We start from the raw sequence: 23635 nt of genomic DNA, 5'->3' as shown, positions 1-23635 counted from the left end.
CTTCTTTCAAGAAATTAATTGTTTCCATCTCTTACTGGAAAGTATATTTTCCATTGGAAGCTTTCCTTGAAGATGTTCTAATTAAACATTAAAACTTCCTATGTCAAGGTTTACCAGTTTCAGACTGGCAGGTCACAAATTACAAGTGCATGGGTTTAGACACTTGGAAGCATCACAAAGTCATCAACTTGGTTTCATCAGCAGTCTGAAACTCTGAAAAGTTGATCTAGGCTTGGGGGGTGAGAGTGAATTCCTCAGCAGCTTTAGGAGGTATGTTGTTATTTCTTCAAAGAAATCACATTCTTGTGATACATTTCTTTTGAACAAATGTCCCGTGATAAATTTTGGCTACCACGTTGAAAAATAGGTTTGGTTTTAGATGTTTATGTGTGGCCTAGAAAAAACTTACGTCACTTGTGTATTTGTGTGGCTGTTTTCAACTGTCTTGGGAAACCACGTGTCCTTGGGTAGAAGGAATGGAGACTTAAATCTTAGCAAAATGTGCAAGAATTTGGAAATATTTTGGCCCTGATTTAGTCAGTGTTTTTGTAAAAGTGAATTAGTTTATGCAAAATTGGTAAAACATCATTGCTCTTATTTGGAAATAGTTGAGGAAGTACATTGGAATGAACCAAATTTGGATTTCCACAGATTTCTTTGAAGTGAGCCTAAACACTAGGAGATGTCTGCTTAAGTTTCACCTCATTTTTAATCTGTGGCTGAGCAGTGAATGTAGGACAACTGTTAATCTTCATGTTTATTCTAACAAAGTAAGCATGGCCCTGAAAAGGATTGAATGCTGTCTTATGCTGGTTTGCACTATGAAATTGTTAGCATACTCTCTGATATCATTTTGCTATTTAATCCTCTCCTAAACAACTCCCCTACTCAGTACAGTCCCCAGCTCATTCCAGGGACCATCCAATAAACAAGTTAAATGCAAACATTCTGGTTTAGGAGGAGCAGGGAGAACAGTGTAGTTGTGTGGACAGAGGTGCTGCCTCTTTTTCCCCTGCAGGAATAGCATTTCTCCATTGTGTAGATGTGGTTTGTGTTGTCTCTCTCAGTTCTGTTTTGTACAGTCCTTCTGCAAAGTCATTCTGACGCACTCTGTGCTGGAGCCATGACCTGACCCAGTATGTCTGGACTGCCCTGGGGTACCTCCTGCAGATGCTGCTGTTTGGTGCCTTCTGGGGGAGAGGTAGGAAAGCTGGCAGTGGTAGGAGGGAGAGATCAGCCCCAGGAATCCTTAGAAGCAGTTCCTGGTTCAGCTCTGCTTCCCAGCATCCTGCCCTGGTAGGAGGTATCCAAACCTTCCACTTCTGATACTCCCAGAGCCTTCTCCAGTAGATTTTAACTCTGGTAGCTGTGCCCACTCTTCTAAGTGTGATGCATCTGCAAACTGCTGAACTAGGACAGCTTGCACCTGAGAAAAGAAACTGAAAACAAGTCAAGTGAAACACCCCTCATTTGGGATCAGTTTGTGAACTTTGAGAAATCATCTGTCCAGACTAATTTTGTCTTTTCTCCTACCCCTGACACTTTATTAGTGGGACAAAAAAAAGGGTGGTAGAGCAGAGTATCAGCTTGGACTAAAAAGACAGGCCCTCCCCAAAAGTATTCAGTTACTATAATGCTAAAAGTGTTTTTCACCCTCCTTTCCTTTAAAAACTAAGGTAGTGGTCAATTTCTGAGCAAACCTAAGGGTAAATGGTTCAAAAATTATCTAAGATAGGCCATAACTTTGACAGTTATCCATGGCTGTTCAGCTTTTTCCAAACAGACTTCTCTCCCCAATGCTGTGTGTTTTCTCAGTATTTATTTTTCTAACTTCAGTAGAAAAATGTAAAATAAAGCTTATTATAGCAAGAACTAAATTCTGTTCTCTTACTAGAGAGCAAATGGCTGCAGCCAAAGAAAGCTTTTCTTAAATATTTTTGTTAGAAGAGAAGAGGAATTAGCTGGCAGCAGGCATTAGATTTTGTTCTCATATTTTCCAGTCTAAAGTAACTGGCAACAATTCCTCTTGCTCTGTATCATCTGTTTGCTGGACTTAATGACTATATAAGGCAACATGGCCTATGAGTTTACCAGTCTCATATTTCTGAGTAATACATAAAGTTTTTGATCTTTCAAGAGCTCTTACATCTTATGAAACTTTCTATATACTGTATTTTGTTGTTATTGTGAGGAAAGTGCTAAAAGTTTCATCAGCTTATTTTATAAATCCAAATATGTAGGACATATCAAGGAAGGGAAATATGTGCAATTCTAATGTTTAAAGTGGTCTTTTAAATCTCTGAGTGTCAGTGCTAGAGACAAGGTGGCACTGGATTAACAGTCAGGATTTGTGAGATTCTTTGCATTTTCTCACTATATTAACATTATGTATATTTACCAGATAGTTGGATCTCAAAGTTTTAGTTATTATTTTTCTTTTAGCATGAATCAGTGCATAGTTATTTTGATTTGTTGTTCAGTATTAGAAGTTTATATGGCTTATAGTTGTACTGTAAATGGGTGATTTTCAAAAGCTTGTCCAGTGGCATGCTCAGAATTGAGGGTGTGTCCTAACCCAACCGTTTTCTCTTAATAAAAGCCAAAACCCTCCCAATAAGGGAAACACATAAAAATACTAATGTTCTAAAAAGAACAATGGCTGGAAAACAGGATGTCTTCCAGGAAAAATGGGAAGCTCTTCCAAAGCTCTCATTTTCAGATTTACAGTTTTGTCTTCCACTTGCTGACTTGAGTACTACTCTCCTTCTACTCACTTTACAGATTGGTGCTGTTCTGTAGTTTTGATTAATTTTTTATAAGGCTTAATTTTACTTAATATTCTCTGCCTTTGGAAAACTGGCTGGAGGGGACTTTCAAAATTATAAGTCTTGATGAAAATTAGACTCAAAAATAAGTGCTTGCAGCCATAATGAGTCCAGTGAAATGGCTGGAAATAAAAAAAAGTGGTTATGTAGAATGTATAGAATGCCTCTAGAACATGTGGAACTGTCAGGTTTGTGGAACCCCTGGATAAATGCTTATGCACTGTTAGAATAATATTTCTTAAGAATTAGTCTTGTTGCTTATGAAGTGATTGATTTTCACTGCTTCTCAGCATACTTAAAATTTGCTACAACTTACATTTTTTTCTCAGTGATTTTCGGTTTTGGTAGCTAATGGGATGTTTTAAGGGCCATCACAGTTGGTGTTTCCACAGTACCTTATTCTTTTCTCCCTGTGCCCTCCCATTCAATGCTGTTGTCTCTCTTACACCAGTTTTGAAACTTTTGCTGCTGGAAGAAGCTGGCTAAGGGGCATGAGCTGGCAGGATATTAAACATCATAAGAAATGCCCAGTTTCTTGTCCTTCAGATGTTTTTTAGTTGCCTGAGCAGCTCACTAAAGTCAGGAGACTGCTGTGAGGGTGTGAACCAAAAAGCAGACTGGTAGAAGGGTAGGAAGGAGTAGAGAAGGTGGAGAGGGTTGGCTTGAATAAAGCTGTGAGTAGCTGACACTATGGAGAGGAGCAGGTGCACTGGATTTGTGCAAAGTCAACTGTGATCCTGCTTCTGGTCACTTCAGCTCACTTGCCTGCTGTGTCTTCTATCCCCTCAAGTATACATCTTACCTCTCTAGCAGTTGCATTGCCATCTTCAGAGAGTTACAACTGAAAAACTTTAAACACCATTTCTGTGCAGAGATATGCCATGTTTGCTACAGCAGCCAGTGGGAGCACTACTGCACCTACTCTCTGCAGTGTTGTTTGAGGTTGAGTTTATTGTGTATTTCCTGGGAGATACACTGGATAATGTTACATATTAAATTATTACAACAATGCCAGCACTTCAGTGTTGTAGGTGGTGATAGGCTTTGCTCTAACAAACAAATTGTACCATGGGCCTTTCACAAGTAACAGTAGAGGGAGGGCAGGTCAGTCCCCTCCTTGTAAGACATTTCTGGGAAGAATCACACCTTACCTATGGAATTGCATCCTCGTGGCCTGTTGGAGAGCTTAAGTTTTCCTACAAAAGCCTTACACTTCCATAAATCATTTAGCAGGAAGTTGTTAATCAGCATTTTAAAATATTCTGTGGCTTCTCTTCTGAGAATTAGTTTTGTTTATGGCAGCCAAATCAAGCCACAAGGTTGGCAGTGTTTAGAGGCTGCTTTTTGTAGTTCTGTGAACTTTATTTATGGTCCTTTGTATTCTACATTCTAGCAGGTATTTTTCCCTTTGTAAAGGTTTCTAGGGTCTTGAGAGCACCCAATGTGTATAGAGATGCTCATTAGTTTTTAGCCTATCTTTTCTTATTGGCTGAAGAGTTTTATTTTTTAATCTGATTTTTTAACCTCTTCCAAAGTATGCCTTGCATTGGTTCTCAGTACAGAGCTTTGGGAAGATGTGAATTTCTTGGCTTTCAGGCAGATAACGAAATTTGTTTTCACCTCTCTGAGCAAAGGAAGATTTGTAAGAAGTTTGAGTCACAAGACACACAGACTACTTCACTGGAAAGTGTAACTAGTGTCTGGAATCCTGCCTTTGTGCAGTGAGCTGGTTGGTAGAGTCTGCAAGGAACATCACCTCTAGTTACAATGTGTTGTGGAACAATACCATCGTTTCTGGCTTCTGGCAGAATTTCATTTACTTACAAATTCTGCACGCAGTTTTTCCAGTGTTCTGGAAAATATTTCTGTTAGTTCTGCTGCAGAGAACCAGCTGGCATTCTCTGAATTTAGCTAAACTAAGAGAATTATGCATTGCTTAAAATGGTGACAGAGGAGGAAATCATATTGTTAAGCTGTTTTTTAAATATGGAAGGTTTTTTAGGTTTGGTGCTTCATAAAAGATTCATTAGCTGGGAGTCCTTTGCTTGCTCCCTTTTTCTCCAAAGGATTCTGAAGTTAGTTATGATGGCAACATTGCTCTAAGAATCACAATTCTGTCAGAAACACATGTTAGGGAGTCCTGTTCTTCTCCAGCAAGTCATGGCATGGCAGTGCCCAAAATACAGAATGAAAACCTCTTGTTATTTTGCTGGACTGTGGCTGGGGGCTCTCTCCTGCTTATGAAGAAATTTTCTGCCTCCTCTCTTCTCACTCTGCTGTGAGTGTGTCTGCTGTCAGTGTTATTTCTGTACTTTTGCAGATAAAAGGATTTTTTTTTTCTGAGTTGCCTTTTGGAAAACACCTAAGTTGCAAAGAGTGTATCTATTGCAGGACTGATAATTTTTGGAAACCAAGAGCAGACTTGAAACAGCTTCATTGAAAGGAAAGGTGCAGTGAAGACAGGGAGAGATAGAACACTAAAAAACCAGAAGAGTAGAAAACAAAACAAACATTTCTCTCTAATACCTGTAGACCAAGATTATAGTGTGCTTTACTGCTGGGTGCTTCTGGTAGAACTGGAAAGGAAGATCTGTGGGGGGCAAATGCAACAAACTTTATTTGACAGGGGAATTTACCTTAAAAGCCCAAACAGTGAAACCTTGATTTTGGCAGGAGTTTGAAGGCTCCTATTCCTTCCAAAACATTTAATGGCTTAAGATTTATTTGCAAATCTTTTTAAATAACCCTGTAAAGTTCTTAGCTGTAATAAAGTTTTTTTTTTTTTAATTTCTGAGCTTCAGCTTCAAATGGAAGAGGATTTTTTGAACATTTCTGAGATTGGTCTTTGTCTTTATTCCTGTAGATTAAGTGGATGAAGAGAATTTCTGGCATTATATGTATTTCTTTTCTAGATGACCACTCTTAATGGCAGACATCTCGGATTTTTTGTGTAATTGTTTTTCCATGTTTCATGCTGTAAGGACAGATGATGGAATGAATGGGTAGGCTTATTTTTAGCAGAGGTGTGTAATAATCAAAATATTGACAGTGAAATTGTACCGTAGGCCCTGTTTTGTTTCATAGACTGTGTTACAACCTTTTGAAATGCTTTTAGTCACATCAATGCAGAGTGTCACTTCTCAGTGGCATCTCTTTGGTTGTTCTTGGCTTTCTTTTGGGCTGTGGCAGTTAATACAGAAACCACTGTGATAAAAGTTTCAGTCCTATGCAGGAGATGTTTCCCAATGCTGAATTTCAACATGCATTGCTCAATGCATTTATTCAGTGAAGTCTGTTAGGAGACAGCCCAGGACTTACTGTGTTAATTGCTGTATGCAGTACACTGAACAAAATATGAAAACAAAAAAAGGAAATGCAAACCTTTTCTCATTTGCTATTTAATCTGAAAACATGGTTATATAAAACTGTTAAATACAGGATGCAGGTATGAGCACCTCATGATAGGGACCACTTTTGGAAGGTATTTATGGTGTCCATTTCCTTCTATTTTGCCTATGAATAAAGAAAACATAAATCATATAATAAAATGGGTTCTTTGTCTTAAAACAGTATAAAATTAATTCTTCTAGAACCTTGGTAGACTGCATAGCTTTTTAAAGTGTCTCATAATGTACAGTCAAAACTTGTGATTAGAACAAGAGAATTAGTCTGAATACTCAATTTGTGGTTAGTCTTATCAGCTACTACCAAGCTACTTGTTTGCTATATTACTTAAACATCTGTGGGTGTGCATGGTTGAGGAAGTACTTTAAAACTGAAATTATTCACACTAAGTTGGACTTTTCATTCTGGTTCAATTATTTATTTCTTAACTTTTTTTTTCAGATTTAAGATAAGGAGGAGATTTGAGAACATATACCAATAATTTGCACAATTAATTTTTAAAGTGGAATCTTAGTTTTCCTAAATTAAAATGTTCTGTGTTCTAGTTCACAGTTTGTTTTTGTAGAACTGTACAACTAAGGATTGCATACCAGTGTAAAAGAATCCATTTTGCATCAAATTATTTTCCACAAGGAGTTTTTTACATTTGGAAATTAAAAATCTCATAGCTTTGAATTGATAATCATGTAGAAAAAAAATTACAGTACCTCAAAGAAAAAAAAGACTGTTCAGTATACAGTATGGGTTGTAGCTAAGACCTTATTCTCTTCTGAAAGGTATTACTTCCATTTAGCCTTGCTAGTATTCCATAAATAGATGAGCATTAACCTTTTCTCACTAAAAACCTGTTAGTACTCTAATAGAAAGTGGGCAAAAGTGGTTGTAAATGAGCTACTTTAAAAAAGACATTGAATACAAAGTGGTCCTGCAGCTAGTGATAGCTTGGTGCTTTCACCTAGAGAAGGAATCAGTCAAGGAAGTCAGCAATCTCTGTAGAACTTCTGAAGAATTTTTTCCCTTTAGATTCTTACAGTCTGGTTTCATCCATAACTAATGTATATGATCAGGTAGATGGCTTAGTCTGAGTTGAGTTTCCCTCACATAGGGTGACTCTCTGTAGAGAGGGGATGTCTGAAACAGAATTTCTGACTTTCTGGAGAAACTACTGGGTGGAATTATTCCATGATGGGGAAAGATGGAAATTTTCTTCCCCAAGGAAGATGACTCCTACCCCATCTGCAGATTTGCAGCTGTGGAACAGGTTTGGGGCCAGTGTAGCAGAGGACAGTCTGGGAGCATCCAAGCCAGCAGAGCTTGAACTGCACTGAAGCACCAGGAGAAAGCAGGAGGTGGTCACTTCGGAGAGACTCCTGGCCCCATGTGCCATCCTGAGCTGTTTTCTCTTGAGGTTTGTGCTTGCCTGGACCTCAGGTTCAGCATGTTGTTACAGCTTGTCTGGCCTCAGACCGTTACCCACTGCTGCTCTTCCACGTGGGGATCAACACCACTTCAGGGGAGATCTGGAAAGCATGAAAGGTGACTGCAGCATGGCTCTGGAGGCAGGTCAAGGGCACAGGGGCTCAGGTGGTGAGCTCCCTCCTGCTGGTAAGGTTGAGGAGACAAGAAAGAGATTGGGAGTAGCCAGGAGGGAGGCATGAGCAGGAAATCATGAAACCAAGCCAGTAACCCTCTGTGATCAGAAGGCTGGGTAGATGAGGGAAGAACTATGGATACAGCTTGCCTTGACTTCAGTAAGGCTTTTGACACAGCCTTCTGGAACATCCTCCCAGCTAAACTGCTAAGTACAGAGTAGATACATGGGCAGCTTGGTTGAAAAGTGGCTAAACTCTTCAGGCTCACTGAGTTGTGGTCAGCAACATGAAGTTTAGCTGGAGAACCATCAGTAGTGATTTACCCTGAGGTAAAAGCTGGGGCCAGCACAAATTCATGGCTGTCCTGGATGCTGGGACAGAATGTGCTCTCAGCTTGCTTAAAACTGGAAGGAGTGCTTGATACACCTGATGGTTGTACTGCTGTTTAGAGGGGCTTTGACAAGCTGGAGAAATGTGGCAACAGGAATCTCATAAAGTTCAACAAATGGGAATGTATAGTCTTGTGCCTAGAGAGGAATAACCCTGTCTCCCATGTCAGGCTGGGGGCTGACTGTCTGGAAAGCAGCTTTGCTGAAGAAGATATGGGCTGTTAGTTAGACAGAAAGGGGAAGAAAAGTCAGAAATGTGCACTTATGGCAAAGAAGGCCAACAGCATCCTGGGCTGCAGTAGGAGGGAGAAGCGTTGTCAGCGGGTTGAGGGAGATTTTTCCATTCTCCACAGCACTAGTGGGGCACATCTGGAGTGCAGTGTGGGGTTCCCCAGTACAGCAGAGCCAGGGATATGCTGGAATAAGTCCAGTGGAGGGCCACAAAAATAATGAAGGTACTGGGCATCTCTCATGACATCATGCTGCAGTCCCTTAATCATCTTCATAAGGCCCAGGACAGCCTGAGCCCTCTTTGTGGCAAGGGCATGGTGCTCATCTGGATTCTTGCAGTAGGTCCCATGATTTGTGTTGCCTTTTGTTCTGGAATATCTGGTTATTACATCTTACATTTTTCCTTGAAAGGATAATGATTTCCTTTTTCCCTGCTTAATTGTTTGTTACAGGTAGGCCTGGTAATATTCATATGTAACATTGTTGAAATATTTGCCACCATTTCAAAAGTATATTAAGTAACAATGCTCCTATATGAGTAAATCTGTTATGTGTTATCTTTACTGGAAGTATTTGCAAAGGAAATCACTAATTTAACTATTAATAGCTTCTTTGTAAAAGAATGGTATGTGCTATTTTTAAAAAAAGAAAGTGAAGGTAGAGTGGTGATTCTCGTCTGTGAAAAAATACATTTGTTCTTGTAGGGGTTTGTTGTTTTGTTTTAGCAATTACTTGACCTACCTTAATTAGTTTCTTAACTAAGGAATATCAAAATCCTTTTCTCATGCAGTTATACTTAGATTAGGTGAGTTGGGTTTGGAAACATGGTGATAACTGGGTGGGTTTGGGTTTATGTGTTGTTTAAATACTTTAGTAACTTCTGTGACATCAATTGAAATAATTCAGTGAAGAGAGAACCAAGGGAACTCAGGTCTGTTGGTTTTGTAATCTAGAATTACAATATTATAGGATCCAAAAGGATGTTTTAAATCGGTTTTTAATGTCAGCAATCTTGAAAGAGAATAGGTACCTTTATACAGCATAATATTCTGCAAAGATTTTTCAGTGAAGAAAATATGCATGACCTAGCAATGAATTATCCCTTTTAATTATTTCTGAAGATTTTTCTCTCTTTGATACCTAATCCTGTTGATACCTTTCTTCTTTATCAGTGATAGAATGAACTTGTGCCTTGAAAACAGCCTTTTGTGTTTACAAGCTGTTATCACATCTTCCTGCCCCCTTCTTAATCCCAATTCTTCATTCTTTCTGTTGGCTGTGTCTTCCAGATCTCTTTTTTTCTGGTCTCAAGTGGGATTCTTTCAGTTTATTATAATTTGCAAATTCATGTTAATGACTGTTCATCTCCAACAGGTCTATGGTGACTCCAGAAATATTTCTCCAGAAAACAGGGGCACATTTCATTATTCTAAATGGGTTGTACAGAGTAGATCCTGTGTATTTGTGTATATAGGGGGGTGTGTATTTATATGAATGGTGAAAGAATGGATAAGAGAATGATGAAACCTTTTATAACTTTTAAAAAATGTGTCTAAAAATTCTTATGAATGGAAGAGGGTTGTTTTGTTTGTTTAAGAAAATCCTGGAAACTGTTTAATTCTCCACTGATCAGAATCTGTAACAATTGTTTATTTCTTCAGTGTTACCAATTCTAAGCTGCTTTTCTTTTTTCCTTTTTTCCCCCCTCCCTCTTTTCTCTGCAATTCACAGCTTTTGGAAATTAACTGGACTGGACTGACCAATCTTCTGGATGTTCCAGGACTGAAGTGAGTATTCCTAAAGCAGTGTATGATGTATCTGCACCCCAGTAAAGCCCAGAAAATCTCAAGACCATCAAATAAATAATTTCTAGATTAGATGACTCTGAGCAGTTCTCTCCTAATGTAGAATTATATGAAATAGCTCAATTTGCAGAAGGTAATGATTTCACCACAAGTCAGAGTATGACAAAAGTATATCTTGTGGGTCTTGTTAAAAATGCTTTGAAAATATAATTTGTAATGTACTTCTGTTAGTGTTCTCAGTCTTTCCAGAATCTTGTGAATTTCCTATTTGCCCTCTCCTATGAAAGACACCTTGCTTTCATGCAAGTGGGTTCATGACATCTTGGTTCTTGGCTTTGTGTGCCAATCCATCTCTATTTGCTTGTGTAAAGGTAGTTAGATGTACCTTAAGATTATTCAAACTAAATAAAATTTCTAATATCTTCAAGTGTTTACTTTTAAAGCTTTCAGTTTGTTATGTGAAGATCAAGTGGAGTACCAAAATATTGATTGTATATAGCTATAAGTAGCTTAGCTTATTCAGAGCTTTTCCTAATAAATACCACGTGATAAAATCCCAAATTAAAAAGCATCAATAGAGGTGCAAATCAGGCTGCTTTCAATCATTACAACCTGATAAAGTTAAGTCCAATAATATATTCATATTTATCAGGTTTTAATAGTTACCCAAGGGCTTTTTAATGTGGAGACAATGGCAAAGGAAATAATGGTAGATCTGATACACACTTGGATTTTGTGATACCCCTTTTATTAGATCCCATACTCTCAAGAGTTGGCTGACTCCAGAATTATTTTTTCTTGTTTCAAAACAGGAGTTTGAATTTAGGTATTAAATTAATCCCTTAGTAATCAACTCCATGACTGAAGTGAGTTTTGCTTTCCTTAGACACGTGAAGCCATTGCATAGAATCCCAGCTGAACAGTTTGAAATTAGAACTTTTATTAAGTAGGTTAATGGCTCCAAGAATTGCTCATGTTTCAAGCCTGTCTCTGAGGAAAAAGGTTTTCTTGATGAGTGAGAGAAAATGGCTTCCAAAATTCAGCTCCTGAGTAATAATTCTCCTTTTTGTAATAGCATGACTAAATTTACATTTAGTACTTAACTTTACTAGGCTCCTGAGACTCACATCCTGCTACATACTTGCCTGACTGCAAACACAAAACCTCAGATGTAAACAAAGTCTCCTAAATGTCTCAAGTTTATGGTTTCCAGAGCAACCAAACTTGGCCACATATGCACAAACCAGTGCCATCTAGACTGGTATAGTTTCTATAGTAACTGTAACTGGGGTGACTCATGGTCTGCCTTGCCAAGAGGTTTCTTTAGTGCTGGATTTGTTTTTCTTATCTGTATAGATAAGTTGTGTATTTTGGTCTGACTGCTTGACATATTGTAGTTGTTATAAACAATGATGAACAAGAGATTGCTGCCACCACAGGTACCTTTATAGTCCTGTGACTTCTGGCTGCACACTGAAGTGCTTATTTGTACTCTGCAAATGTCTTCTGCTAATTGAATTTCAGCATTAGCTGCTGGAAGTTCCCTGTCAGCTGTTAACAATTTTTTCATTGCTTCTCCTATATGACTCCACAAGGAGAAGGACACACACAAGTAATTCATATTCCATCATTAGTATAGCTTATGGAGAAGTGGAATTAAAATCTCTGTGAGGAGGAGCCAGGCTGTGAGAATACTCAGGTGCTTTCAGGAGGGGATGTGGATGATGGGAAGATGTTTGGGTTGCTTGAGATACAGTGAAAACACTCAGTACAGTCAGAAATTTGCTGTCTCTGCAGTATGAATAAAGATAGCACAGGAAAAATACACAGCTGATTAAAATTGATCAAAATTAAGTAGAGCTAAGAGCAATACAAAAGAGTAGGCAACTAACAATTATTTTTCTGCAATGAAATTGAATTTTTGAAGGCAGTCTAATAAATATATGAAACATTGCACACTTCTTTCATTTTTTTGAACTGAAAAAATAATTGTACATAGAATCATTGACTAAATTTTTATGATCTTAGGAAGCTGTTTTTTAATGATCCATCAACATAAGGGTTTATGAACACATCTTTCTCTGTTGCTTGCAGTGTTTTGTCTCTGCTTTCCATAGATCAGACCACTTACTTTAGATAACAAAAAATGCAAAAGATTGTCATTTTTGCCTTGCTTTCATGAGGAATACTTTGCATCCAGGTGCACCCCAGCTGGCTAATACTAGATGAGATTTAAACAGCTTGAAAGCATCATGTTGTTTTAGAGTTAATTTAATTCATTAGTTAGTTGTGTACAATCTTCAGTGTTGTTTTTCAGCTCTATATTTAAAGTTAGGGTATCTAGGAGTTAGATACCCTAACTCCTCTAGGAGTCCAGTTTCTCTGTGTAAAACTTGGTGAAGCATCATTAATGCTGCCTCATTTTTCTCAGGTGTTTTAGTGAAATTCAATGTAGTGTTGGGATAAAATTATGAGACTGACCTCTGGAATCAGCTGGGATTTGGGTCTGGCATAAAGGATTGTGAGTTCTCCCAGTGCTTGGGCTGTGTTTCTTTCTCTTATTTAAGGAGATTTGCTGTAGCTCTATTTGAACATTAGTCAGTCTCTGGACCTTATGCTAGTCCAGAGTAGGTTCATTTATGCCTGTGATCACATAAAGTTTGTGATCTTAAGGAAGCACTAGAGAAGAGCAGGGCAAGCTCTGGTACCATTGCTTTCCTTGCACAGCTTCTGTGCTTTCTGTCAGTTGGTTTTCTCCATTAGTCATCTGTTCTTAAGGGACTGAGCATAAAGGCAGAGCTTTCTCTTTTTGCCAGTAAGGACACTAACAAAAGCAGGAACAAAAAGGCTTACCTGACCTCTATATGAGAGTTTTGTCATTAGACATGAATTTTGAAAAGTGTGATTGCTGCTTGTGTAGTCACCACCACTTTGGCTTGGGTTTGGTTTTTCTTTTCCTTTTAATGTTAAGACTGGTTGAGATGTTTATCTTCAATTTTTTGTCACCTCTTGACAAAATAATGAATTCTATTTTCCTGGCTCGTTTCAGAGAGCATAAATTGAAAGCGAGATATTTGGCAAAATGAAACTTTAAAATTTGAAAAGCAGTATGTTAAAATGATAGCTAAGTGAAGCTACTCTTCAGATAACATGATTATCTTGTAGTATTTGTCTTAAAATTTTCTGAAACTAAATTTCTAGGGTTCACATAGAATGACAACCTCTGTGAATTTGATTGGATAAGCTCTGCATGAAAGGGAGGGGAAGGAAGACTCTTTAGGGCATATGTGAATTAACTCAGAAGTTTTTTCCTCTGAGCACTATCTTAACATTATCCACTGCTTCTTCTTTCTAACCAGCAGCCTGCACAGACCTGTCCATTGATTTTGATGCAGCCTTGAGCTCCTTCTGTTCCTGTTGTTCTGAGTACCATTGCAAAGTCAGCCATGTTCCATCATGTGTTGTAGTTATCTGGATTTCCAGTGGAAGTGGGCAGCCAAGGGCTTGCAGGCTGCTCAGGTTTCAAATCTCTGGCATGAAAATCAGTGTGCATTTCTAGTGGGCCAGATTGTATTTAATGGGTTTGTTCTGTTGCCCATCTCTAGCATAATGTTAATTGCTCCCCACTACATTTTCTTTCCAAATGAAACTGTAACACATATCATGTTTCACTGCAGCTTTTGTGTTTTTATATGCTAGCTCCTGAGTCAGAGCTATTCCCAGCTTCAGATTCAGTCTTAGAAAAGTTCACAAGGTGCTCACACAGAAGTGTTTCATCCAAAAAATGTTCAAAGTAATCAAACATTATCTGCATCTTGATTTCACAAAGACTGTAAAAAGGGAATCATGGTGTGTATTTAGGAGGAGAAATCACAGCTCCACCAGCTTTAGTGAGAATGTCCCTCTGCAGTTCAGAGTATCTCAAGTATTGTTGTAATGACCTCTCAGAACCTTTGTACATCCTCCTGGGATGCCCTGGGTGCTTGTGTTCTGTGTTCTGCCTGTGTAGGCAATGTGTACAATCAGTGCTGTTGGTCTGACAATGATTTGTTGTCAGTTCAGACCTGAGCTGGGTGACCTTGTAGCCTAGAAAATTGTTCTCTTCTCTGTGTTTGTGGAGGGGTGTGGGGTTGGGTTTTATGTGATTCATTACCAGTGTGGTTGCACTGCCACTCCCTTTTCACTGAACAGAACCAGTTTTGCTTCCCTAGGCTACATTTTACTATGGTTTACACATTGTGTTCTGTGTGTCTGTGGTTTAAGTGATGTTTCTCCCAGCTCAAGAGGACAAGTGGTTTCATAACAATACAGGAAGGGGTAGCCAAACTTGCAAGGACAGATAAATCATTATTGAAGTACAAAAGTAATTAAACAGTTACCATCTGCTCGGTTGTATGCACTAGAGGCAAGAGCACTTATGCAATAGCCTTTTGCCCAGGCTGCTTTTAAAAGGCAAGGGTGAGGGGGAAATCTGACTGTGGCAGGGAAATGGGAACTTGATATTCATCCCTGAGGTATCTGCTGTTCAGTGTCAGCTGCTTCCACCTGGTGGCCGTTTGGGCAAGAATCCTTTAGTTTAAGTTTACAGACCAGATGTGACTTCTGCTCTCCCAGGAAGGCAAATATTTTCTCCATTTAGGTTGTTAAGCAGCAAAAGGAATATTATTTTGAAGTAACTGAGGATTCTTTTTCTCCAACAGTGGCTTATCAGATACAATAATATTGGATATCATATCCAACTACTTGGTCCTTCCAAACAGAATTACAGTCCCCCTGGTCAGTGAAGTGCAGATTGCTCAGCTGAGGTTTCCTATACCAAAGGTAAGCAGGTTTCTGTTAACAGCAATAATTGGGCATTCAGTTTCTTCTGTAGTAACTGTTCAAGACAATCTGGAGGAATTTTGAAGTACAGTTACTTCACTGGTACAAGTTGCTGTGAATTCAATCACTAATAATAAGTACTTTAATTTATAAACAATTTCTTTGAAGTTAATGTTTCAAAAGAACACCAAGAAAGGTTTATTTATTTATTCATTTATTTTTTAAATCTTAAGCTTATTACTTGTATAATCACTAGATTGCCACAATCTAGTTTAACTGTATAGATAGAAAAAGTAGCATGTGTTTTATGTTTCATGGAAAATTACTCTTAGTGTGCTTCACTAAACAGTTGTTTCTTTTTTTTGCAACTCACTTCCAGAAACCTGATATTTCTTGATGTAACTGGCATGTTTGATGGCTGATGACAGTTTTTCTTTTCAGGAGTCTCTTGAGTGCTAGGTCTGTTGAGTGTGTGGATCATCACTGATATCTTCTATTTACAGTATGTCCAAAATAAGTTTCGTGTTAAGGAAATGACAGTGGAAATTATAAAACATCTTTGTGTAAATTGTGATGACATGGAAGCTTTCGGATTATTATACAAACTCATCTTTTCTTTTTTCAGGGTGTTCTGAGGATACACTTTATTGAAGCTCAGGACCTAGAGGGTAAAGACACTTATCTAAAAGGGATTGTCAAAGGAAAGTCAGATCCTTATGGAATCATCCGTGTGGGCAATCAAATTTTCCAAAGCAAGGTCATCAAAGAAAATCTCAATCCAAAATGGAATGAAGTTTATGAGGTATAACCAATAAAAATACCTTGTATGTTCTTCTTTATGCAAGAAACAAATGAAGAAATGTCCTCTTTCTTTGGTTAAAGAGATTATTTTGGGGGTGTCCTTAAGCTTCTTGATGTCTTCCTCTAGAAGCCAAAAGTTCTGTAACAAAACAGAAGTTCTCCCTTTATTTATATACTTTTTTGTCTAGACTGAGCATCGATAATTCTGAAACAGTAGTTTGGGCTTTTAGAGCTAACATTGACAAATTTTATCTGAAAAGCTCTCAAAATTGCTCTGCCCATTAAATTGCAATTTTTTAAAGCATTTTCTTACTAATGTATTTTATTGTACAAAGGTACTGCAGCTCAGTGTTTTACTGTTATTATGCCATTTAACCAAGCTGGTCAGTTTTACTGATAATGCCCTCTCAATGAACTTCCAGGCCTTAGTGTATGAACATCCAGGACAGGAGCTAGAGATTGAGCTCTTTGATGAAGATCCAGATAAAGATGACTTCCTGGGCAGGTAAATGTTATGGAGAATATGTTTGTAGGTATTGGAAAGAGATTAAATATTGTAATTTTTCTTATTAGTTATTATTTTTATTTTATTGCAGTTATTCTGCTCTCTAATTGTATTTATAAATCAATTATCTTGGTAGTAAGTAATTCCCTAACTACTTCATGTATGTAAATACATTTATATGCAAATGTGCTTGGGTGTGTATATACACATCTATATGTTTACATCTTTTCTAAAAAAAACAGGTGAGTATTGTGGGTACCCAGAATTGTTCCCTAGCTTCTTTCATCTCTGGGATCTAGCACTAAGTCTTAATTCTTTCTTCAGGCAAAGTTAATATAGTTTTATAACTCTGTATCTTCTTCATCTTCATAGCTTCTAAATGACTGTCTTGAGTTTGTTTTTCCTCTTCAGAGCTGATCTTAACTATTTGATTAAAGAAAAAAACTTTAATGCTTTTACAAACATGACTCACTCTTTGAGTCCATAGGCCATAGGTGTTTACTCACAAACATTTCAGGGGTTTAGCCAGCTTCTTTCTCCAGTAATTTGTCACCTTTATTTCTTGCAGAGTTTTGGAACGTCCCATTGTTGCTTTCCATACAGAGTAGAGCTCCTTTGCCTTTCCAGCTCTTTCTCTCTTAACAGGAACAACAGTACCTACTTCTCATTAAAATTAAGAAGTAGGCAGTACAAAGGCTTCTTTTTCTTTGCACTTCCCTAATCTTACACTGAAGTGATGGGAGGAGGAAGTGACATAATGTGTAAATCAGTACTGATAAAAGGCCAGACAAATGTTCATGCACTGGCATGCAGATGTCTGCTCTGTTTAGTTTTTAGCAGATTCATTACCTGTTACATTTTTAGCTTGTGTGAACTAGAATTCTCCCAGACACTGCCAAAACATGAATTTGGTCACAGGTGCTATTTGCAGTGGGTAGTTTGGATGTGCTCTGTTTTGAGAGTTGGGTCATACATGTGTGAGTTATATTGTGCCAGTTGCCCTCTTGGTTACAAAATGGGCTCTAGTGTAGGTATTTTTCTGTTATCCTGCACTCATCTTTGCTCAGCTGTTTCATTCCCTGCTCCTTCTTTTCTTAGGTGCTAAAAGAATAGTATTCTCCTCTTTTGGTCTTAGTGGATACTCAGCAAGCACAGGGTGGTGCTTGAGTTCTGTGCTAGATCTTTTGTTTCTTGGCTAATATACTCCTTTTTTTCTCCATTTTTCTAGTTTGATGATTGATTTAATTGAAGTTGAAAAGGAGCGTCTTCTAGACGAGGTAATCAAGTTCAGTCAGTTTTGGTTGAACGAGGCCCATGTGTTGTACATGTTGTTGGTCTTGGATTGTTTTTTCCTGGGCACAGTTCCTGTATGTGCAAGAATAACCTTAATGCTGTAGAAATACATGACTTGATGATCATTACTGTAGCTTAAGAGATATCTAAACTGGTGAAATCTGAAAATAATGATGTTCTTTTTAGGTCTTGGGGTTTTAAGCAAATGCAAAAAATAGTAACTTAGGTATTTGGTGAGAAGTTTTTTTTGCAAGAGAGCAGTTAATTGCTAGGCAGACCAGTTTTGTCCTATATGTAAAAGAGATTTTGTAGGAACGTTGTGCAGGGTTGTGTTCCCAGAACATCTTTACAGAACTTAAGAATTTTCTTGGTATTTTAAAGATGCTTTTATCATATAATGCATAATGTTTGTCTGGGTGGTTTTATCATTCTGTGTTGTAATACTTCCTGCAAAATACGACATTTTAATGGATCAGATCTTTTCAGGTTATATGGACTTCAGCTCTGAGAGATTCTTAGCAGACTTTAGTGCTTCCTAAATGTCCTGAAGAACTAATTGCAATCATGTATTTGTTTGCTAGATTATTTCACATTACTTTGCTTAATTTCCAGTGGTTTACTTTGGATGAAGTGTCCAAAGGAAAGTTGCATTTAAAACTGGAATGGCTCACATTGATGCCAACTGCTGACAATCTAGACAAGGTATTAAAGGAACACATTACTTTCCTTCTAATCTTAATTGTTTTGGGGTGATTTTGTTGTGACTTTTTTTGTTTATTTGTTAAGTATGTAACCAGATCTCTAGCTGCTGTGAATTTGGAGAAACAGCTTTATTCCAAGCTGTCTGTCTTTAGAAATCTCAAACCTGAGATTTTCAAATGCTTTTGTGGTTCTCTTCTTTTCTCTTAATGTTACTGTTTAACATTCTCTTAATGTTACAGAGAATATCTGCTGATATTTCATTAGTCTGGAAGATTAAGATGGATATGATATTACAATCTGTCCAATCTAAAACACTAAGTAGGAAATGGGGTGCAAATTTCCATGCAAATGGTTTTGAAGTGTCTGTATGAGTCTTGAAAACTTACTTTTTATGCTTCATGCTCTGAATTTGTGAATGTTTGCTTTTTGGGAGCTTTTTTTTTTTTTTTTTTTTTTTTTTTTTTTTTTTTTTTCAGAAATGAGACAGAAATAGTAATACTTGGTTTCCAGGAAAGCTTACAGTGTGTTTTTGTTTTAGGTGCTAACAAGCATTAGAGCTGATAAAGACCAAGCTAATGATGGACTTTCATCTGCATTGCTTATTCTGTATTTGGACTCAGCAAGAAATCTGCCTGTAAGTTATGTTCTCATGGATACCCTTCTGTCACAGAGTCTCTTGGGTACTCCCAGCATGTCTTGCTTGGTAGTGTGACACTGCTTTACTAACACACATTGTGCCATCTTCTCTATAATTCCTCTCCTTTCAAGATGTGTAATGTAAGGTCCACTTCTTTAGTAGCATAGTCTTTAGCTATATAGTGAATAAAACATTATTCTTTAATCAGTGTGGTTTTTCTTTAAAGAATGCTCCTTTCCTGGACTTGAAAGGCTGCATGTTTTTATTCTATGATGTTTTCTATACACAGTATGGGATTAGCATGAGGAATTTTAAGGAACTAACTGGGAAACAACCCACTTCCATAAGTTCAGGGGAACTTGCTTGCTTTGGCTTAGGGTACTGCTGGAGATTTGGAGGTACTGAAGTCCTCACTATAAAATCAGTCCTGTGCAGTTGATGTTACAGTGCCAGAATATTTGTATGAGAGTTCTATCAGATTGTTTTTTGCAGGGTGGTTTATTTGCTCTTAAATTTGCAAAATAAATCATGTTCTCTCTCCCTATGGATTTATCCTATGGGACTGTGAAATAACTTGTTTTGGAGTTTATTTCAGGTTAGTAAAGTACTGTTGCTGGTTGTAATTGATAGCAGTAATAAAGTTAACCCTACCATAAACAGATACATGAGACTTAACTGAGTTTTGCTGATTTTCAGCATTGCTATTAGATGACAGGTTCTGCAAGTGATGACTAAAATATAATCAGAGAATACAGTTTTCAAGCTTTGGATTTTTTTGCATGCATTTTGCAGATTTGTCTGCTGAAATTTAGGGTAAAATTAAGTTAAGTCATAGTGGTAACAAATGAAACTTTAGTAGCCCAAACAATTTACATGACTGACTAGTGATTTCATGTCTGTTCCAGGGTGTATAGAGCAGAGTTTGGAAGTAGTATTTCTGGGTTATTTTAAAACCTAAAAAAACTCATTTGGAATAGATCCTCATGTTTCCTTTTTAACCTCACTGTATAGTGAATTCAGGCAAAATCTGTAACTTAGCAGAAAAAAAATAGAATTACTGCAGTACAGAGTAAGCAGGAACAGAACAGAATAGAATTAAGTGCTTAGCATCAGTTTCAGAGTAGAGCAACAGATAGAAAAAGTTTGCCATCTGTTTTATGTACTAGATTCAGCTGAACCAATTTATGTATCTTCGTGTTCAACTACTGGATTTTACTGGAACAGCAACAAATTTAATGTTTGCTAAAATACACTAAAGCCTCTTATTAAAAATAAGTCATATAAAGTTCTCTCCTGCACCAGTTCCAGTCTTTTCCACATAGCTCTGATTCTCTGTTACATGCTCCAGCAAATACTGAGGCTTTGTCATAAATTAATTGTCATAAAATAATTTTTTTGTTTTAAACAAACATTCTCTAACATTGTCTCCCTCCTTTGGAAAGATGAGGTTGCAAGTCTCAACTTCTGCCTATTTTTGCAGACAGTATTTTAACTTCAGTGCATTTAATCAGTAGATCTCTAAACTCTAGGGCACAGAAAGGGGGAGTTCTTTGCACAAAGCAGACCAGTTGGGAGATTTAAGGACAGCATCCTGAATTTCCTATTGCTGCATTTGATATTCTGTCTACAGTACATGAATTGCCTGGGTGGGTTGAGAATGATGGTCATAGTGTGGGACCTGTTTAATCCTCTTACTTTTTTTCTTCCTCTACCAGCCCAGAAAAGCAGTTGCAACAAATGACTCAATATTTAACTTCAAGTAATTTTCTTTCCAGTGTTGTAATGGATATACTAGAAAGTAACATAGAACAATTGCAAATTCCATGTACAAGTTTACTACAAAAGAATAATATGATACTGTGTTAAATCAAATTTTCCAAAACCAGAGACAGAAAGGCTTCACAGTTGTGTCAAATAGGGGGAAATGCCATGGGAATACTTTTTTTTATGCAGGAGAACTGAAAAGGCTCCTGTACATTCTAGAAAGACAATGTCATGGAGCTTCTACGTGAGCTGCAGTTATTGTAGTAAATTGAGCTTTTTTAATGGCCATAGGATTCTAATATGGAGCAACATTTACAAGATTAAACATGAAATTTGGTTTTTCCATGTTTTGCTCAAGTTCAGTGGTAGGGGTTATGTAGAGAAATAGCAAATTAATCTCTTGGATTGCTTGTATTTATGGAGAAGAGAGAATTCAAAGAGAATGGTTAAAATTACACTGAACCCTTATTAATAGTTTGAAGACTTTTGTGCACCACTTTAACATTACAGTGAAATGTTTTCTACATGAATGAATAATTACTTTTATTACCTTGAAAATTGCCTTAAGTGAATGCTTATCACTGGTACATTTTAGGTCACTGCCTTCAGCCTTGTTTTGTTGGAGTTACAGTGTTGAGTTTCCACAAACACAGGCCTTTCTTTTGCATCACAGTTGTGAGTTTCTGGCACACTGGGATGATTGATCTGGAAAAGAAATAGAAATGGTGTAGAAGGCTGGTCTCTATGTTAGTAAACATTAGTTGGATCTGCCATATAAATCTGAACTACAAGAGTGAGCCTGGAAAGTGGATTAATATATTTGGATAATTAATAAAAAAAATTCAAAAAGCATTCCACCTTGCTGTGCTACAGAAAGTCATTTAATGGATGAAACTCTTTGTAATGAGAAATATTTACTTTTTGTTACCTGCTGTTTTCTCTGGAATCCTTTGACTATTTTCCTTAACTTTTCTGTGTAGTAAAGCTGCTTATGCATTCATTCTGCCACAATCCCATCACTCTGCTTTCTCCTTCCATTTCCATCTTCCTAAGAGTATCTACGAGGGAAACTTTGGGTGTGGATACTTAAAAGAGAGGAGAGCATCTGGACTAGTCTTTTGTGAAAACACTACCTCACTCTATAGAGCACTATTTGTGAGTTCTCTGGTATTGTTTGTATTGTACCTTTTCTCTGCCAGAGTGTGGATTAGTGCTACTAAAGCCACTCACTCTAGTGGAATGAGAGCATGCAATTTGTTTTCCTGCATGGTTTCAACAAGTGTGCATTGTTTTTGTGCTATTTTTATTGCATTTTAAAGGCTACTTAAATTTCATTGATCAGCATATCATTGGGTAAGTAATTAACGTTTTTTGATGAAACCCAAGATAAGTTTGTTGTAAAAGCTCTTTACATTTAACTTAAATTGCTGATTCATTGAGAAATAAAATGAATACTGTCCTAGCACACTGCGTGCTGGTTAATTGTTGGCTTTTATTGCAAAGAAATCAAAATAATAAATATTGCAACCAATAGTTTCTGCAAAAGGTGACACACTCAATGTTTGTAAGAACTTACAACCTCTCCACACTGGTTCAAGTTGTTTTAAAAATGGGTGCAGTTCTTTGTGCTTCCCAGACTCTAAATTCCCTTGTAAATTCTATCTCACTCCATGATGCTCCTTGTTTTGCAAATTCCCAAGCTCCTTTTCTTTTTTGGAAATTAGTCTGTAGTTGGGAGAATCCAGGCTAGGGTGAGCGAACAAGTAATATTTTTTGATTGAATTTAATGTTACAAAACTATTAAAAACTGATGAGCCTCTAAGTCTCACAGTTAAATCTCGAAGTACAGCCTTTGTAACCTCAAAAAGACTGAGAATCTGTTCAGAATAAGTATCTTTTTGCCAGAGAGAGGTGGATTTGTCTTTGGAGATTGTGTAGATAAATTTTAACTGGCACATCATAATCCTTGATTTTAAAACATGTTTCCAAAGCCCAGCAAAATCCTGTTAGTTTCTCTGTAGAGGTTAATTTTAAAGTATCTAAAAAGTTATAACCATTCTATAATCTTGTTAAAAAATAATGAATGAGAAAGAGACAATTTATAACCTACAGTTCCATCATCTTGGTTAAAAATGTTAAGGAGTTGCTCTTTCTTTTAGTTACACCAATACCATATATATATTTTAAGTAATTATTCTTAAAAAAAAAAAATCAAAATGCTGGATTAAGGATGTAGCCCTGATGTTTTTTGTAGATTTTAGGATCTTAGTGTTAAGACAGGTTGTCTGTATAGAATATTTTTTAGAAATCAGACAAAACTTTCCAATCCCTGAATCAATTTGTGAGGCAGAGTGGAACAGCAGCTGTTCAAAGAAAGCTGGGTCTGGATTCCCTTCTGCAGCACTGGGAACTGCCTGGCTCTGCAGTGTCCTGGGTGCTGATCTGGCTGCAAAGGAGGAGGGGTGTGGCTGAAGGCCAGGGGACAGGAGAGGTCTGAAGTAGCCCAGGGATAAAAGCAGCTCCAGCAGCCCTAGAACTGCCCTTGTTCCCAGGGCATCCTAAAACATAGGCTGTTACACAAACATTCACACTGCAAGCTCAGTCTCTAATGTGGAACATGAGTTACTGGGGAAGTGTTGAAATGGGAGCTCACTTCCTATGGGGAGAGGAAAATTCTGAGTGATCTCTGTTCCTTTCTAGATAGTTTATTCACTGCTGCAAATCTGGGTTTGTGACACCAAGACATTCACCTATGCACATCTGATTTAACTGAAGTTAATGTATAAGAATTGTGTTAATTTCCAAAAGTAACACAAGTTTAATGATAATCAATAATTTATAACAGTTTTGGTGTCTGTGTAATTT

At 37.4% G+C, this 23635-nt stretch overlaps 1 protein-coding gene across 2 annotated transcripts in view; it reads left to right on the top strand.

Moving 5' to 3' along the window:
* Positions 1-23635, top strand: part of ESYT2 (extended synaptotagmin 2) — an 80360-nt gene that overhangs the window by 40346 nt on the left and 16379 nt on the right. For both annotated transcript variants that reach the window (XM_030226770.2, XM_030226773.2), the window contains exons 7-13: positions 10174-10229; positions 14948-15068; positions 15694-15870; positions 16292-16374; positions 17603-17651; positions 18280-18369; positions 18908-19003. In XM_030226770.2, the coding sequence (XP_030082630.1) occupies positions 10174-10229; positions 14948-15068; positions 15694-15870; positions 16292-16374; positions 17603-17651; positions 18280-18369; positions 18908-19003 (672 nt within the window). The remainder of the gene's footprint in view (positions 1-10173; positions 10230-14947; positions 15069-15693; positions 15871-16291; positions 16375-17602; positions 17652-18279; positions 18370-18907; positions 19004-23635) is intronic.

Source organism: Serinus canaria, chromosome 2 (assembly GCF_022539315.1).
Source record: "Serinus canaria isolate serCan28SL12 chromosome 2, serCan2020, whole genome shotgun sequence".
Classification (NCBI taxonomy): Eukaryota; Metazoa; Chordata; class Aves; order Passeriformes; family Fringillidae; genus Serinus; species Serinus canaria.
This window is presented reverse-complemented; position numbering and strand designations above follow the sequence as displayed.